Source organism: Strigops habroptila, chromosome Z (genome assembly GCF_004027225.2).
Source record: "Strigops habroptila isolate Jane chromosome Z, bStrHab1.2.pri, whole genome shotgun sequence".
Classification (NCBI taxonomy): domain Eukaryota; kingdom Metazoa; phylum Chordata; class Aves; order Psittaciformes; family Psittacidae; genus Strigops; species Strigops habroptila.
Window position 1 is genome coordinate 88,416,967 of NC_044302.2, and position 19,086 is coordinate 88,436,052.

General features: G+C 35.6%; 2 protein-coding genes across 3 annotated transcripts in view; both read left to right on the plus strand.

Annotated features, from left to right (window-relative positions):
* NUP155 (nucleoporin 155) overlaps window positions 1–7,249 on the plus strand; it is a 29,541-nt gene extending 22,292 nt beyond the window's left edge. Inside the window, exons 26-35 of one of the 2 annotated variants that reach the window (XM_030512484.1) lie at window positions 154–307; window positions 579–683; window positions 817–971; window positions 1,056–1,185; window positions 1,451–1,564; window positions 2,031–2,151; window positions 2,994–3,104; window positions 4,229–4,365; window positions 5,068–5,168; window positions 6,395–7,249. In XM_030512484.1, coding sequence (XP_030368344.1) covers window positions 154–307; window positions 579–683; window positions 817–971; window positions 1,056–1,185; window positions 1,451–1,564; window positions 2,031–2,151; window positions 2,994–3,104; window positions 4,229–4,365; window positions 5,068–5,168; window positions 6,395–6,533 — 1,267 coding nt within the window. In that variant the 3' untranslated portion in view covers window positions 6,534–7,249. The remainder of the gene's footprint in view (window positions 1–153; window positions 308–578; window positions 684–816; window positions 972–1,055; window positions 1,186–1,450; window positions 1,565–2,030; window positions 2,152–2,993; window positions 3,105–4,228; window positions 4,366–5,067; window positions 5,169–6,394) is intronic. The other variant, XM_030512485.1, reaches the window with a different exon arrangement.
* Window positions 7,250–9,113: 1,864 nt separating this feature from the next.
* Window positions 9,114–19,086, plus strand: part of CPLANE1 (ciliogenesis and planar polarity effector 1) — a 60,181-nt gene continuing 50,208 nt past the window's right edge. The window contains exons 1-11 of the mRNA XM_030512486.1: window positions 9,114–9,577; window positions 9,741–9,868; window positions 10,752–10,887; window positions 11,053–11,172; window positions 12,034–12,263; window positions 12,647–12,753; window positions 14,004–14,160; window positions 14,925–15,028; window positions 15,155–15,337; window positions 16,796–17,045; window positions 18,195–18,347. Coding sequence (XP_030368346.1) covers window positions 9,788–9,868; window positions 10,752–10,887; window positions 11,053–11,172; window positions 12,034–12,263; window positions 12,647–12,753; window positions 14,004–14,160; window positions 14,925–15,028; window positions 15,155–15,337; window positions 16,796–17,045; window positions 18,195–18,347 — 1,521 coding nt within the window. The 5' untranslated portion in view covers window positions 9,114–9,577; window positions 9,741–9,787. The remainder of the gene's footprint in view (window positions 9,578–9,740; window positions 9,869–10,751; window positions 10,888–11,052; window positions 11,173–12,033; window positions 12,264–12,646; window positions 12,754–14,003; window positions 14,161–14,924; window positions 15,029–15,154; window positions 15,338–16,795; window positions 17,046–18,194; window positions 18,348–19,086) is intronic.

The window sequence follows — 19,086 nt, forward strand, 5'->3', positions numbered from 1 at the left end:
ACTAGATTGTGGCAACTAGCTGACAGTAATTTGTGACCTTTTGAAATTTCAGAAATTGTGTTTGCAAAGGCATACAATAATAATAGAAGGGTATTTTATAGATAATTGCAATAGTAATTGTAAGGCTTTTATTTTCTTTTGCTCTGTTCACAGATTGAACAGCTACAAGTGTATCACTGACACCCTTCAAGAGTTGGTGAATCAAAGTAAAGCTGCTCCTCAGTCTCCCAGCGTACCCAAAAAGCCAGGTCCTCCAGTGCTGTCCTCTGACCCCAATATGCTAAGCAATGAAGAAGCAGGGCACCATGTAAGAAACTCAAAATTATTACTGCCCTCCATAAAAAAGTGTTATTTGAAGGGGTGTAGGATTTAATATTTAAAAAAAAAATAATTACAGAATAGTTTAGCAAAGTAGATAAAAGTCAAGCTTTGCCATGAATTGGCAGCTTTATGTACCGAGTTTTCATAGAAATGATGACATGCAAATAATGTGAACCTAAGTATTGTCCCATATATATTCAGTGCTCGATGTAACTAACCACTTCTGGAATAACAGCTTTGGCCTTTTCTTCCCTTAGTTTGAACAAATGCTAAAGCTGGCTCAGCGTTCCACAGATGAACTCTTCAGTACTGCACTTTACAACTGGTTGATACAAGTTGACTTGGCAGACAAATTATTACAGGTGAGCTCATCTCTTTACAATGAATTAATTTGTCAGAGGGTTCCACAGAACTGGAAGTTAATTGTAATAATGCCGATGCTTTAAAAAAGAGGAGACAGCAAGAATATGAATGTTATCTTTATGACTTCTGCAGGTTACTGCCCCCTTTTTGGAGCCCTACCTTGTGCGGATGACCAAGCTTGACCAAAACAAAGTCCGTTACATGGATTTACTGTGGAGATATTTTGAAAAGAACAGAAATTTTAGTAATGCAGCCAGAATCTTGGCTAAGTTGGCTGACCTGCATAGGTATGGATTATATGTGATCTGTTGCCTATATTGAGGTAACTGGGGGGGAAAAATAAACTAATATTTTGAATATTTGTTTTGCAGCACAGAAATTTCACTTCAGCAGCGTCTTGAGTACATTGCACGTGCCATTTTGAGTGCCAAAAGTTCCACTGCTAGGTCCTCTGTAGCTGCAGATGGTGAATTCCTACATGAACTAGAAGAGAAAATGGATGTAAGAAAACTATTAATCTAAGCTACACTGTGAATACATTATTTCACTTTGTCATCCTGGAATATGATGTTTTTATTACCAATTCTGTAAAAACAGTTTTCTGTGTTATCTTCCTGATGTGGCAAAGTTATGCAGTTGATAGGAGACTGTCAGGTATAAGACGGTAACATTTCTACTTTTAATTAAGGTAAAATTAAGCCTGGGTGTATTTGTAAACTTAAAATTAATCCAGACTAGAAATACTGTATTTTTCTTTCTAAACAAGGTTGCAAGGATTCAACTTCAAATACAAGAAACATTACAACGGCAGTATTCCCATCATTCTTCAGTGCAAGACGCAATCTCCCAGCTTGATGCTGAGCTGATGGATATAACCAGGGTGATGATAATTTGTTTGTATTAGAAAACAACTTATCACATTTTTGGGGGGAGGGGATTTTTTTGCAGAGGATGATCATATATGGGCTAGGAAAAATAATAGTTTGGCATTCCTAATTCTGGAATGTCTGCTACCCTATACTTTGTGTTTTGCTGTACTTTGACACTCCTTCAATCTACAGTACTTTAATTTCTTCCATGTGTTTATCTTCTCTAATAAGTCTCTTGCATTTTTTCATTTATTGGGAAAATTGTTAGAAAGTTAGCAGTATTAATGAAACTTTGTATAAGACTGGAGATTGTATTTAAGAAGGGAAACTAAGTGTAGTAAAAAACCTAGTGTTTGACAACAGTTACTGAAGTTACACCTTTACTAGTCTATTGTCTACCATACGAAATAAAGAAAAGCTGATTTTAAAAATTTTTATCCTACTCGCAATATAAACCTGGTAATTTTTTCTTTTCAGCTGTATGGAGAATTTGCTGACCCTTTTAAACTCTCAGAGTGTAAGCTTGCAATTATACATTGTGCGGGTCATTCTGATCCTATCTTGGTGCAAACTCTCTGGCAAGAAATCATTGAGAAAGGTAAGTCTTAATGGACTATGAGTGGTACAATCTAGAACTGTAGGAAAATGGTATAATTAAAGCTTTTAAGTTTGACTATGTGCTGCTACTGATACGCTGTCCAAGTGAGATGCATCTTTTTCTGATCTGTTCTGTATTTGATAAACGTAGTTACCTAGTAGTTCTTTAATGTTACTAGCTTTGATTTCTGTGCCTAAAGGACAGAAAAGTAATATTTTTACATGTATGTTGAAGCATATTGCTTGTATGGCTTGAAGGATCGCATTCCGTTTAAGAAGTCATTTCATCCCTTCTTGTTCTTAGATACCATTATGTATGGACTTCAGAATATTTTAAAATTTTGTGTGATGATTTCATGAGTAGGAAATTACAATAAAAAAGTTAAATTTATTGTGACAAAGATTAAAGAATCTTTAGGAAGATCAGAATTTTTATAATGTTGACAGGAGTGGAAATGCAAGGGCTTTGTCTGTTTATAGAGCAGAACAGTACTGGGCACAGGCTTTGTTTTTCCTTTGGGTGGTGGTGGTTTGTTTACTTTGATTTTGTGCTCAAGGTTTCCGCTGTGCAAACATTGACAGTGATTAACAGTTGGCTGCTGTTGGGTTTGGTAGTGGGGTTTTGGGGGGTTTGTTTGTTTTTAAGTACATTTGCACTGAACATCAAGGAAACAAAAATCTGTGAAAATAAATATATATACACACGCACACCCCGGAAAATGTTGTATTTTCACTTCCACATGCTGATTTTTCACTGACAATAGTGTAACATTTAGACATGTTAGTACCTCAGTATAGTTGTGTATAGATGTTGAACTTCATGTGATTTCTTTTCACTTTCAGAGTTGAGCGATAGTTTGTCCCTGAGCCCTGATGACAGAATGCAAGCACTTAGTCTGAAGATGGTATTGCTTGGAAAGATATATGCTGGCACACCTCGTTACTTTCCTTTAGGCAAGTTGTTTAGCCTGCATAGTAAATAAATATGCGCCTTACATGAATGGGTCTCAGCTTTCTTTTTAACGTCTTAAAAGAAGTTTTAACCTAAGAAATGTCTAATTTTTAAAATCTTAAAAGAATATTAGCAATTTTGTGATACATAATTACATGCTTACGATATGTAATTACTGTAGTAATTTGTTGCTTCAGCTACAGTGAAAAATTTCACGAATAATTTAAACTGTTAGTAATGATGGAGCTGATCATGAGGTATGATTACAAAACCATTGTAGTTTTCACATGTGCAGTTTTTTCTAGAATTTATCTAGGGATTAAACCAGAACTTACGGTTTTTCACCCTGAATGGGAAGCGAAGCTTAGAAGGCAGCAACAGTTGTTTTTGGATAGCTCTGCAGATTCCATTTTCAAAAGTAATGTATCAAAGTACAAAGTAAAAATGTGTATTTATACATATAGTAAGATTTTAGTCAGCTGTCACTTCAAGTATCTACTGCTATCTGCAGGGGGAGATTCTAAAAAAAGAATTCAGGAGGTTTCTGAGTCCTTTTTGGAGTTTCTGCTTTTAAGATGCTTTTTTATTTTGACAATTTGGTATTATATAAACCCCTGGAAAATATATTGTTCAGCACTAAATGTTCTTTTACAGTATTAAAATATCGTGAAAGAATATTTAGTGCTGAATGATATATTTTTAGTATTGTAAAAACATTTTGTGATGAACAATACGTTGTTAATGGTTACTGACACTTCAACATGATAAAAGATGCAGTAGTGTTGCTGACTATTCTAGCAAATGAAATGATAGTATATTCTTTTCTGCTGAAATATAAGTTAATTAATTTTTCTTTACAGCACAGTTCCATGGCATAATTGTAATAAGGCACTTAATATAATTAATCCCTTTCCATGCATTTATACCACCAAAGATAATATTAAGCTATGTTTTGCGTATCTTTCTCTCAGCGGGGAAACTGTTACATGTGTTTCATAAGAGAAAGATACCAGCTGTGTGGAAGACAGAAAATTAAAATTGGAGTATATAGCTTTTAAATGCCTTTCTTTGCTAGACTCCCATTAACAAGTTGGAATCTAAACATCCCATTATTTTCGTCCTGCAGATTTTTTAGTGCAGTTTTTAGAGCAACAGGTCTGTACTTTGAACTGGGATGTAGGTTTTGTAACATACACCATGCAAGAAATTGGAACGCCATTGCCAAGGCTGCTTGAAGTATATGACCAGTTGTTTAAAGCACGGGTAAGGAAAATATCCACAAAATAAAGATTTTGTTTTCAACTACTATTAAGGTCTGCCTTTAACAGGAAACGTAATATAACATAAGGTGTGATACATCAAAATACCAGCCGCAGAGCTTTTGCGCTCTTTTTTTTGACTCAGAGGCTCTTAATGCTTTTCCCTGCCCCTGTTGATTTTATTCACTTCAATCCTAAAGTATGGAGAAAATTGTTAATTCTCTTATTTTACCTAAAGATGACTTTGCATTAAATAGGATTAGAATTGTCATGTTGCAGAAGGAACAACGTATCTTGAGTATATAAATTTTATTTGTTTCCTATTAATGATTAAAATTTGCTATATTATTGCATCTTGTCTAATCTTTTGACGCAATAGGCATAAAGAGTAAGAAGTCATATTTTTAACTTTTGGTTTGTAGAACAGGCTTACAGAATTAAACCAAATTCTTTTTACCCAGGTGTCTTAGAGTGTAAGGAGTTCCTAAAAATCTATTACTTTATGGACTGTTGGGTAATGGAAAGTTAAATTCACGTATGGTTTTAGTAATCAAAATAGTACTTAAATATAGACTTAATATAGATTACAGTAGGATTCCCATTTATCGTATGTTTTTGTTACAATGAATAAGTAATTACCTCAGCTGGCAATTTTTTCCTTGTCTCCTTAGTATTTGCCTCCTTAATATTTTGGAATCTTTTCTAGGACCCATATTGGAATAGAATGAAAAAGCCTTTACACCTTTTAGAGTGTATTCATGTATTATTATCAGCATATGTACATGATCCAAGCAGAGTTCTTCTGAGGTGAGAAATGCAACTATACTCTAATAACTAATGAGAGAGAGAAAATATCCTAGAGCACAGCACTTCAGCAATCTCCAAAGCTTTTCTTCTTTTGTTTTGAGTGAATTAAGTATTTCTTTCCTAGCAGTGGCTACTGAGATTTTTCATTCAAAACCAGTTGGTGGAAATTTGTAGGGTCCTATCTATAAACTGCTTCAATATAAATAATTTTCTCCACTTCACTGAAGATTCATAAGGGACTGAGAGGATTATTTTGTGAATTTTGGCAACATACTTTAAGGAGTAGTACAGACAAATTTGAGGGAATCGGAGGAAGTGCAGAAAAATGAGAATTAGGCATTTTGTGAAAGAAAGAGTGAACTGTTTAATGAAGAAAGCCTAGAAGCACTGAGTTCTTGTACTATGGAAAAGAGAAGACTAAACACATGGGGGTAGATCTTCCCAAGTTGTTTTGAAAAGGTTGCTTGATGAATCACTCTCCGAGACTTAAATTCAGCTTAGTCTGCAACAGGGAAGAATTCAGTTTTAATGACAGAAAAAGTTTCTACCTGGAAGTAGAGCTATGTACTTGAGTAAGTTGCCTGTATATTGTGGAACCTCTAGCTTCAGAAACTTTTGTGAATAAACTATACAAACTTCAGTCAGAACTATCTTGTCTCAGAAGTAGTGAGCTGGACTAGAAAAATATTTGGTAACTCCTTTGACCATATGTTTTTCTGAATCACTTGAAAATATGAAAATATAAATGTAAATAGCCCCAGTTCACATATAGTTTACATCTATCTTTTCTCACTTTGTTGGGCTTTTATGGTTAGCTGATTTAAAGTTCTCATAACTTAGTGAATGTTGTCTAATAATCTACTTAGATATTAATACGTGAGTTTTTGAGACTGAGATATTTAAGTTACTATCTAAATAACTTACATTTATTGTATTTATAAAGTATCTAAATATTAAATATTTCACATTGTTATTAGGAATCATGTTTTATTGTTTATATTTAATACCAGATAAACAGTCTTGATGAATTTATTTTCCCATTATATCTTAGTCACAAGCATTAGATTTCAAAAATCTATTTTTCTAAGTTAAATACTTCAAAGTAGCTCATAGATGTCTTGCTGATGTTATTGCACCAAAACTCAAAGAATGCTCACTCTATTTCAGATTAATTCTAATATACAGGAACAAAAAGGAACTCATCATTATTCTATGTTTCTTTACAGGCGACAATTCACAAATGTTTGCTTGGATGCAGTTAGTTGCTACCTGGTTGAACTTCAGTCTATGACCCCGACGCTAATGGTGCAGACGACTGTTGGGAATTTTAAATCACTACAGGCTAAATTAGAACGGCTCCACTAATTGAGTAATACAATAACACAGTCAGCAGCTCAAATAAAATGAACTGTGAAATGAAAGTTGAAATGCCTGCAGTGAATCTCTGGAAGAACAGATCATCAGAAATTGTATCTCCTGCTGCAGTTACAGATTGCGTAGCCTGTATTCGTGCTATTCTAAAGGTATCTACAAATTGTAGAATGTAAATGTGACAAATAAATTTTCTTTACTACCAAATTTTTTAACAATGGAAAGCTTTTTTATACTCTTGAAATAAAACACATTGTGTGATCTTTCCCTTGAGGATTAAAAAATTTGGAAAATATTTTTCTTTACTTGAAGTAATGGACAAAAGTAGGATATAAAATCTAATTGATGGCTGTTTTTACAAGTATCAAAACAAGCAGTGACAACTGCAGAAGGCAAGATGATGATAAAAGCACATGTAGATGATTCAGGTTGTAAACGTGGTCATACCAGGGAGTAGTGATGTAATCATAACTCCGCATGATTTTATTTCCAGGTCTTCCAATAACAAAGAATCATTATTTTATAACTCTCACTTGAAACAGAGAGTGCCTCTGTAGGTAGAATATTTGGGATGAAACTGCAGACACTAGCAATCTAATTTGTATTGCAAGTGAAAGAACAGTATTGAAGGCCCATCAAATTACTTTCCCTGTCTCATTTTAATGAATATGTTGTATCTGTCAAAATGAAATAAAGTAGTCAAGAAGTGACTTCTTTCTGTCTACTTCCATTGCATGCACACAAGCACCAAATTGTATATATTCCTTAAAAGGAGCAAAGCCTGTACCTGCTTCCTAAGATTTTAAAATCTTGTCCTACAAGGAAATCTGTTTTGTCTGGTTTACTGCTATGCATTCTGTACATATTCAACAACATAAACTCTGTATAACATGCACAAGAAATTACCAGTTCATGGTGGTCTTAAGTCTTTCTCAAATATCATCTTCACATAAGTAAATAATCAAAGAACTTTTTAATGGGGGAAAGAAGCAAATTATGCCTACAGAGTAGATGAATGTAGTCTTGGGTTTTTCTCCCAGAAGTAGTAGTTGATATACACATCACAGGTGTTAAAAAACTAGGGGGAAAAATTTACAGATTAAGACATTTACATGCAAGTTATCTACTTAACAACCTTTACTACCAGATGTGATTACTATGCTCTGAAGTTTTGTTTAAAGTACAGTATTAAGTTTCTTTCTCTGTGAACTGTCAGGTACATTATGATGGTTTTCAGCCAGAGAATGCACCTAGTGAAGTAGTATGTAAATTAAATTCTTTTTTTACCTCGTTAGATAAAAATAGAGCTGCAATCTTAATATCGGCTTTTCTCTTTTGTCAGTGTTGAAATTCCCTCACAAAGTATTTGAATGGAGGAATTGCTGTATGTCCTGGGAAAAAGATTTGCATCTTTCCATAAGAAAGTACAGTAACTTTAGATACTACAAATTACTTTCTGCTGTTAGCTGTGTTTCACACCAAGGATGCCATGTATATTTACCTAGGTCTTGTTTTTACAGTTCAGTTCATACCCCATACAAGTGATGTCCCAAGTCTTGCTGATGTATTTAACTTTTATTTCTAAATTTTAATGTTTGCATGTAAGCTGTGCAAATGTTGTGTTGAGCCATATTCTGTAATCTGATTTATAGTTTTCGATCTGGAGAAATGACTGAAGAGTTGGGAACAGGTACAAGACACAGACAGGAGTTTCAGCTCTTTTTTTTCCCAGTTAATAGAATAAGAATGCCTCTGGCAATATTACAAGTTTTTCAAAGTAAGAGCATTTCAAAGAGTATCAAGAGTTATCTGATATTTTTCAGATGATTGCAGGTAATTTCAGTGTAGACATTGCCTTATGACTTCACAGCACTTGCTCTGCTCTCAGGTGGAGAAAGAGTGGGTTCTGTTTCCTGATTTAAATTTGGGGCAATATGGAAGCCTGAGATCAGGAACGGATGGGTGGATTAGTGCAACAGGTGAAATACATGGTGATGAGTAAAGGAAGTAACTTTTATGCCAGTGTTACTCATTCTCGAACAAGACTGGTTAAGAGAGGGAAGGAAAGGGGCTTGGTACTAAGTGATTTGAGGAACAAGCGCCGGTTTGAGGGAATAGCTACTTTAACGGAATCAAAGGCATTTCTACATGGGAATGAAACGAAGTGATCATCTGCTCACCCCACCCTCTTGTACATCACCTGAATTCCTGTATCTGATAGCGTTAATCCCTTACAGCTGTGTCTCTTACTCTCACTCACCCCTCCGTCTCCCAGTCCTGGTGACGACGCGTGAGGCTCCTACCCAGCCGGCAGGTCCGGACCGAAGGGGCAGGCGGGAGCCGGGACAGGGGCTGGGAGCGGCTCCTCCGCTAAGGGGAGCTCACCGCAGCGGCAGAGCCCGCGCCTGCGCGCTGCTCACTGCGCGCTGCAACGCCCGCGCTCCGCCTCCCGCGCTGGGCTCGCGGCCGTTGGCGGCAGCTGGAGCAGGGGTCGGTGAGCGCGGCCTGGGCGGCGGCGGGGCGAGGCACTGTGCGGGGCGGGCCGGAGTTAGCCTGAGGGGCCGCGTCCGCGCCTCCCCGGGCAGAAGCGGCGGTGGGGTGGTTGTGGAGTCTCTCCCGCTTCGCTCCCCACGCAGCCCGCGCTCTGCTCCGCTTTAGGGACTGCGCCGACCCCTTCCCCCGCGAGTGACTCCCCCGGAGGTGAGGCACGGCCTGGCCGCGGATGCTGTTCCTTTTTGGTGGGGGGTGTCCGGCGCGCCGGCGCCCCGCGGCCCGAGACGGCCCCCAGGAGGCGATGGGCGGGCGCTCTCCTGTGGCATCCGAGGAGCGCTGCCAGTATCGTGCTCCGGCCCTGATCTCTCGCGGTTAGGAGGCTGTGGTGTGTCCTCCTCGCTTTCTGCGTTTGTGTTAGAGCTTTCAGCAAAGTCCTTGGTCTTATAGCGTCTTTCTCTCGCTTCCTTCTGGAACAGTGTAATCTGAACTGCAAATAGCCGGTGAGCTACCTCCGCGAATATAGACGGGTTAGTTTGGAAATACAGGTAAGCACCAGTTCTGGTTGTGTTTAGTAGGAAGCTGATGTAGTTAAAGTTTGTGTGTAGATTCCCACCTTGTAGGTGTGGACTCCCACCGCCCAAAATAACGAAAACTTCTTGTATTTTTTTTTCTTTGTTTCTTCAAATTGTCTATCGTTATGTGAAAAAGCCCCTGTTTGCTTTTCATTATAATGGTTACCTAGAAGTTAAATAAGAATGGAGTTTAAGCTAGATGTTCTCATCTCTACATCTATAAAGCAGAGAAAACCGTGGCCTCGCATCTCATGGATTGGACAGGTAAATGTAATGAACATTTTTTTTATTTAAATAAAAATTTGCAAAGAGTAGGTTTTTAATTATTTGACAGTTTGCTTTTCTGTGTACGGGGGGTGAGTGTGTTAAAAAAAAAAAAAAAAAAAACACCAAAAAAAACCACCCCAAAATACCTCAGGAAGTGTTTGAATGTATCCTACTTAAGAGTTGTTGAAATAAAATCTTTATTCTTCTGTCGTACTGACTGGAGGCAGGAGATTAAAAGTTTCTCAGATAAACAATGGGGAGTCATTTGGTTCTGTTTTCCAAAAGATCTGTTCCTTATATGAGATTGTTGTTTTGATGCTTCTAGTTTTTCATAACCTTCTTTACAGTACATTGTTGGAATTGTGAACAAAAGTTTTTTCCCGTACCATCCTGCATCTGTTGAAAGATATGCTTTCTTAAGCTTTTTTGATATTTTTTTTTTTTTTCTCTTCTGATGTGTGATTTGAGTTTAAGTAGGTAACCACTTAAGACCAGTTCCTTCTTCTGTTAAAATCACTGGCAAAATATCTCCCTAAATTAAACACTACAATGGGAGATAACTTGTGTCTAATTTGTTGTTGTGCTGTCATTTCTTGGCAGATAGTTCAGGTGAGATACTTTGAATGATTGCAAAATTAGTTAGTTTGAAACCTGTGAACAAGATTCGTTACCAGTGTAGGGTGATGCTAGATGTGATGTACTGTAAAGCAAATATCCCGTAAAATGGAATTGATATGGTAATTGCAGCTGTAACATGGGGTTTTTTCTTCTTTTTTTAATTATTTTTCCCTAACATTTTTTATTGCTGCATTGTTTTCCAGGCTTACGTAGAAAATAATATTTTAAAAAATGAAATGCCCTTTTTTTTTTCTTTCAACAGGAAAAAGAGGCTGTTTTTCTTCTAGATGATAAACGTATAAATGAAATTAACCTGGCATCAGGGAAGACAAAGAAGAAAATCCCTCGCCTGCAGTCATTGCTGAAAAATGTAGTTGTTTTAACTACATCAAGAAATGGTTAAGTACTTTTATAAACTAATTTGATTTGTAATTTTAAAAGTTTAGAAAGGTAGAATATCTAAAGGATTCACTATCCGCTTTAGAACTCTAAGATAGAAGGAAAGTAATTCTAAGCCCTTCACAATAATGTCCTCAAAAACATCTCTTCTCTGATGAACACAGGTGCTTGGTTGGCAGGAATACTTACAACAGGAGATCTGTTTCTTTGGAATAAAGATCAGGACTGCTTGAAAATTGTGCCGGCAATTGAAGAGTCTAGGAATGCAGTTGCAGCAGCACAAGGTAGGTTTTTTCCAAGTGGTCATTTGAAAATTGGAATAAAGCAACAGTGGTTTTCTTATTGTTAAGTGTTAGTGTACAAGTAAAAGCTATATTTTCACATTGGTTTGCATTTGTCTAATTTGTGTGCTGCCTAAGCTTTGACAAATGTCCTAAGTGTTACTTGAATGGTACAGTTTTCTGTGTTTAGTTATTTCCTGTAAGTAGTAATTGATTTTTAAAACCGGTAACTGTTTTATTTCTTAATGGTTGGTTTTTAACTGTAGAAAAACATTCCTTACTAGGCTTTGAATAGCATAGAACAGACATATATCTGATGTAAACCCTGTATGCATAATTTGGAGTTTATTCTGTAGGTAGATTTTTATGACAAATGCTAACTGAAGAGAATAATGTAAAGCCACGTATTTGCAAACTTAAGTATGAAGTATTGTCATGCATTGGATAATTTCACTAGTACCAGATTGTAAAGTGAAGTACTGTATAAGCAATTATGTCGTTTTGGGGACGAGCAGTACTGCATTTAGGTACTGAAAGTAATAGCAGAGCACTTAAGCATTTTCATGAAAGATGGATTTCAAGAAAGATGATCTTGGGAAACATCTCTACTAGTTGAGTCTTGTGGGGAAGATAATTAATAAAATGCATAAAAATGGGTGTCCTTTCTGACATCACTGCTGCCCAAGGTCTGTTGTCAGTGATGGAGCTGAAAATGAAAGACACTTAAGGGTAGCAGCTTGGATTTTGTGTGATAGAGAAGAAATTTCCTTTATCCTTTTTAATTTTAAATCTAACAGAGGAACAGAAACTATTCTGGCACATTGTTGTATTTGTTGTGGTGGTCTTGCTTTTTTTTTTCCCCAGAGTGTTTAATGAGATTGTACTTGTATGTATCCGGAGATGGCAGAAAAGCACTGTTAACTACTCCTACGGCATGTGCCTTTTTGTGGGAAAGCACAGAACATGAAAATACATCCTCTTGTAAAAATTCTTCTCCTGGGCGTTGGACGCAGATTTTGCCTGATGAATCAGTCATGTTGCCTTCTACTGAAGAAAAAGAAATTGGAGTGCATGCTGCTTTCATACAAAATGAGGTAAAAAATAAGCTCTAAAGCAATCACTTAATCTCATATCTAAATTAGAGCCACAGAAGCTGTGGTGAGTTTGAGAGCAATGTCTGCCTCTTCACCACTTTGGTGTTGTACATAGGCTTATTAGTTCAGTTCATATTGGATTTAGTGACAGTGTAAGAACAGCTGTACTGGATCAGATAGAAGTCTGTCTGGCCTACTAATATTCTTGAAAACCTTTATTTTTCTGAATGACATAGTTATTTAATCTGAACTGTAATAGCAAGTTATCTAAATATATAAAAAATTACAGAGAAAATTGTGTGTAACCAGGTTTTGGGGGTTGTTCTGGTTTTGGTTGAATTGTATTTTAGTTGTTTGGGGGTTTTTTTGTTTTGTTTCCACAGATTCTGGGTGATTGCTGTTTGTGCTCTTTTGTGTTCTACTCTGGAGAACATCTGGTACTCACATTTTTGATTATTCGATGGCATGAAAATAGCTTTAAATATGTTAGGTAAGTTCAAAGGTATTTGAAGTTAATTAGCTTGAGGAAGATTTTTGTTATGAAGTGCTTTAGAGTTGGGATTTTATTTGTTTTCTGTTTCCCTTTTCATCATGTATGCCTAGACAAGAGTGTGTGTCTCTTTCTTTATCTGGGCTGAGACCATGTACTGAAATAGTTGAACTGATACAACCCCTTAAAAATGCAATTGAACAATAATCCTGAGTCCATTCCATGTATAGTCCATTCTTCTTCCTAAGTGAGATACAATTATATATGAGATTAAACAGATATGTCCTTTGCAAGTATAACTTGAGTAACTTGTTAGAAGTTTGCCCTATGCTTGACATGGTACAACAGCTTTTGTTAATGATACTCTGCTGATACTGATGTCCTCCTTGTCCTGTTAAGCTGCATCACTCTTCAGTTAGTTTGTGAGTAGCATGCTAATGCCTTGCTTTTAATACAAAAAATGAAATAGACCATAACATTCCCACTGTAGAAGTGCATATATATGCACCATAGTACTTGCAGCCTGAAATTGTTACATTTCTCAGCTGTGTTACTCATGATTTCTTTATGCCAACTATCGCTCGTTTTGTTTACTATTGTTTAATACACTTTTTCATATTACTGCGTTATTTTTTTGTGTTAGATGGCATGCTTCCAAATGGAATCTTTCTTGTGTTTTCTATCAGTTTTGGAATCTTTCTAGGTTCATGGAATGGTTTGGGTTGGAAGGGACCTTTAAAGATCGTCTAGTTCCCACCCCTCTGACATGGGCAGGAACAACTTCCACTAGATCACTTTGGTGGAAGCCAAATCCAGCCTTATTGTGCACACTTTAAAGATGGGGCATCTACAGCTTGTTTGCTCGGCGCAGCATACTGTTGATTTTCATTTTTGAATTCTGAATTCCTCTGTTGGATGACGTTATGCTGTCTGAAGAAGCTATTCTTGGCTAGAACGCAAGTGCCTTAATTATATGACATAGATCTATACTTATTTACATATTCTATACATATAGCTCAAATTCCCATCCCATAAAAATCATTCTCAGTGCTCAGACATTATTTTTAAACTTGTGTAAATATGAAGTATTTTTCATTTGTAAGGCTTTTGAAGAAAAATGCATTATTTTTTTTTTTTTAAGTTGTTCATGCTTGATGTGTTTTTTGTCTTGCATGGTTTTTGCTATATATGAATCACCTCATTCAGCATAACTGAGTAACATTCGGTCTTGTCTTTGTTTTGGTACTCAGTTCTTTGCCATACCAGGTCCACTGGATACAACAGACTTGTTCTCTTCTTAATTTGGTTCCTCAGTGTGTGTCTGTCAAGTCAAGAGGAGCTTTGCTGTGTGCATTTGCAGGAGATGGACTTCTACTTGCAGTAGCTGTTAATCAAACCGATCCAAAGGTATGATAGAGAGAACGTCATTCAAGCCAGTAGTTCAATTTGAATGAAATGGTAACAAGGATTTAATAGCACATTTGTAGGAATGATTTTTCATCATTCTTATTGATGCATGTGGTTATGTTCACATTGAGATCCATAGCTAAAATATTCTGCTACAACTTGCAGTATTGTGAATGCTGTTGTTCAGTTAAGAAATCCATATAAGCTCCTCTGATGTTTCCAATCTTCAGGAAATACAATAATGAATTAGTTTCAGATACTGCATTGTACCTGCAAAGATTCGAGATGATTCTTAGGCTGGGGCCTGATTATCATGTCTTGGAAATTATATTCCCACTTCATACTGTTATTCCTTCTAACATCTTGAAGGCCAAATCTTAATGTTGTTTTTAGTGCTAATGGTGACAGGGAATATGGGCCATCTTATTTAGTGTACTAGGATGGAATGATGCAGTCCTTCAAAGCTCCAGTTTTTATTCATCAGCAAGACTGGAAAAGAGTGATCTTACATTGTTTTGAGGGTTTTAGAAAAAGTTATGTTAAAAAGAATATTGATTTATATATTGAGTATATATTAAATGTAGAAATAGGTGTAGAAATTGATAAATACTCTAAATAGTAAGAAATAGCAAAGTGTCATTCACTTTCATATGTAATAATGTTTCCAGTCCGTCAAATGTACTGCTAGTAGAAATTGTTTTTTACAACAATGACAGTTTGATGCAAACATTTATATTCTCTTTACGTTTACTCTTTCTTTCTAGGCAACTCAGATTTTGTTTTTGAACACATTGAATTTTGTAACTGTTTCGGGTAGCCTTAAAGGTTGTAGTAGCAAGAATAGCACGATTCCATCCAAGTTTATCAGGTCAGTAACTGATGCTGGTTTTGCTGCTGTTGTGGAATTTATTTATTTATTTATTTATTTATTTTAACCTAACCTTTTGATATAGAAATTTGACAGAGAAAAGTATTTTTTTCTTGCCCAATTTAGATCTTACTGGGTTGGCGATATGAGTTGGACTCCTGATAGCCTTTTCTTGGCTTGCATGTTAAAACGTGGATCTTTGATTTTATTGACGTGCATGGGTGAATTGCTGACCTTGATTACTTCTGGCTGCTCTGTAGAATTTGGACCAGCAGAATTTATTCCATTTCATCCACTAATAACATGCAGGTAAAAGGGTTTGAAAATGTTTATACATTTTTGTCATATGATCATATCTTACTTTGTGATATTTCTTACAATTTCACACAAACTTTGTATCTCAATTCACTCTTCTGCTTTTCATATATCTTCTCAATATCTGTTCTCATTCATAGTTCTTTTCTATTTCTTATAATGAGTTTGTTGTGATGAAAATTGGCATTATGACGCTAAGTATACGTGAACTGATTTGGTTTTTTAGAAGTGTTTGAATTTAGTAGTAACTAAAAATGGCATGATTTTATGATATAAGAAGAAATTGAATTTACAAAAGTACTGAAAGTGCAGATTTATTTTAATCCAGTGGCATTTGATTTTGCTTACAGAACTTTGTATCACATTTATATGTCTTGTAAATAACATATTTGTAGGACAAAAAACTGGTTAGCTTTTTTAGTGGTTTTTGAGGGAGTACTCCAGATCTAATTTTTTAATTTATGCTGCTGGATGCATGGGGAAGTAGAAGGATCTCTAATGCTTTCTAGCATAAATTCAAAGTTACAAAAAGTAAAATAGTTTGAACAACTAAAGGAAACAAAAAAAAAATCCAAACTTTTTTTTTATTTATTTTTTTAATTTATTTTATCCTATTAGTTCTAAGTGCCTAAAGCTGCGTAGTGTATAAATGTTAACATCTGATGAAAACATTCAAAGCAGCGTAATACCTTCTCACACTGTCTGGTTGAAAAATCAGATACTAAAATACATCAAAATACCTAATTACTGTTATTTGTTGAATGTATGTAGCTACCTTTTTCACATAATGTACTAACTTCCAGAATATTAAGAAATAATAAAAAACCCCAAACTCAGCAACAGTAATTTTACACATTATTTCAAAACGTTATGGGGCTACATGCACAACACAGCTTTCTGGATCTCAGTAAGGAGTGATTTCTTTGTAAAAATAGACTTCATAAGCCCTCTTTTGTAAGAGAAGACTTGTGTGTTGACATAAAATTTTTCTGTGAAATGTCTGAACTGATTCTGAAATACTGAGATTCGGAACTTTATAGGTTTGGGGTTTTTTCATACATGACTTTTAGCATCTGATGAAAATTCCATCTTCAAGCACTTGTCATAGATACTAAAAGCTAGGTAAGAAAGTGTGATACAGAAACTTGAAGTCAAATTGTGAAAAATATGCATAATACTTATTAATGAAGTAGAGAATAGTGAGAGCCATTTTTATTCTTCTTTAAATTAAAAAAGTTGCAACTGCAGCAAAATATTGGCATCTTGCAAGCATAAATAGTGTTATCCTCAGTGCTCATGCTAAAAAACTTAGGTGCTTCCTTAGAATTCTGAATAGGCCTATAGGGACAGTAATGTGAGCAGTATTAAACATTCATATGTTATATTTTCTCTAATCTGCTCATGACTATTACATATGATAGTTGCTTAAATGTTGATATGTCTTTATTTTAGACAGCAGCACTCTTTTTGTCAAGACTCTAGTCAGTCTCTTGGTTCTTCAGCTTCCGAAAGTGACCTTATGAGACAGAGATTTTCGGTTGCTTCACATTCAAGATTACCCTACCTCGTTGTCTCCGATGGATACATGATAACAGTGCTTAGATTTCCTAACAACCTTTCACCATCAGGATTCATAAGAACTCTTTTGCTTGATTCAACCCAACGGCTTGAAAGTATCCGTCAGAATTTGCTGAACTCCAAGGTAGGGTTTCAATTATTTTGAAGGTTTTATTTAAAAAAAAAAAAAACCTTCAAATTATTTTGAAGGTTTTATGTAAAAAAAAAAAAACAAACAAACAAAAAAGAAAAAAAACCCCGCATGTACATAAAAATGTGTGATTTTTTTAAACTGAGTACCTCAGTGTAGTTTACTGTGATATTTGTATACATTCCTTTAATTATAAAGTTGTTTTGAGAATAGTGTTGATCTGGAAAACAATTGAATACACATCTTTTTTCCTGAATTTTTATTCCTTTATCTGGGTGACATTTAAGTAAAATGTAGTAAAGGGGTCAGTGTTACCTGTCACTATTCTTTCTGTAACTGTAAAAGAAATTGGTATTTCTGTATCTGTACTGTTGGTTCAGAGCACTGACAGGTATTATGCTACTCTGACTAACTTATCCATTCAGAATTATGCAGAAAGGATTCTATAAAACTTCTCTTATCTTAGGCTGCTGCTGTTTTAGAGCAGTCAGCAACAGTCCCAGTGGTGCTCTGTGCATGTGTCCACTAGGTCCTCAGTTGAAGTTGTCAATTAAAGCTTGCTTAAAGCATTTGGTTTTTATTTTTCTGTCATTTCTAAGTTGATCTAAGTTTGGGAGAAGGGAAACCTTTGAAAAAAGAGGTCCTGCAACTGTTGCCAACCACATAAGATATAATAGATATTAAATTCATAATTTTTTCATTTGCTGATGGAATACAACTTCTCTTCCTACTCAATTTGTATTTTGGATTTTTGGAGAAGTGAGTTACGATGGTATTCATGCATAAGCTAGAAGAGCGGCTAAAGATTTGACAACTTATAAAGATATGTTACTAGTAGGAATGCAAGAAAGCCCTTACATACTGGCAAAATTGTAAGATCATTTCAGTGATCAAGAAAGCAGATTCTTTCAGCATGAAGCAGAGTAAAGTGGTCTGGTGCTGAGAAAATTCTGCATTCCTGAAGCATGGTCAAATGATTGTTCCTGTGCAACATAGGCCTGATCTGTTCTCCCTTTCTGTCTGGGACTTTTAAACTGAAGCTTTTTACAGAAGAGACCAATTTCCTTGTTTTGTTTAGGAAGTATCTGGTTTGATCTTGCTAAAGACAGATAATACGTTTTGTGTTGTTGTTATTTCTTTTAGTTTAAAGGGAGACCTCTGTGTTTACGATCACTGTTGTCTTTAGAAGCTAGTCTTTTAAAACATGCTCAGAACCGAAGTTCCATCTTTTCCACCATTCCAAAATTCCTGGAAGAGGACACAACAGAAATTAGTGAGAAAACCATGGATTTACTGGTACTTAATAGCATTTTTCCACTTAAAGTTATGCAGATTATTTGATCTTAAATTATTCTAAACGTAAAAGAATATTTTTTTTTCCCCCCAAATATAAGTGTATTTTCTCTTACTAGGTATATTTGAGCTAATTCAGTATTGGTTAAATTCTCATTCTTTTTAAAGGAATGTGGTTATTTTTCTCAACTGATACTTCATTTTTTTTCCTTTCAAACATCATTTCTCTTAGCATTGTGTTAACTTTTTGAAAAATGTGTACTAATCTACATGTACATCAGTTTATTGTTTCATCTAACTTCATTAATGTGTTACTTTAACTTCACTTTATAATAAAATGTAACATTACACTACTAAATATACGGGGGCTCTAAAGTATAATAATAACTACAATATTATTATCCTTAGTAAATAAGATATTTATCCTCAATTTTTAGAGGATTCTTCCATCAGTTCCAAAATTTCGTAGAATCGTAGAATGGTTAGGGTTTGAAAGGACCTTAAGATCATGTAATTCCAACTCCCCTGCCATGGGCAGGGATGCCTCACACTAGACCTCGTAGCGCAAGGCTCTGTCCAACCTGGCCTTGAACACTGCCAGGGATGGAGCATTTACAGCTTCCTTGGGCAACCCATTCCAGTGCCTCACCACCCTCACTGTAAAGAACTTCTTCCTTATATCTAACCTGAACTTCCCCTGTTTTAGTTTAAACCCATTACCCCTTGTCCTATCACTACAGTC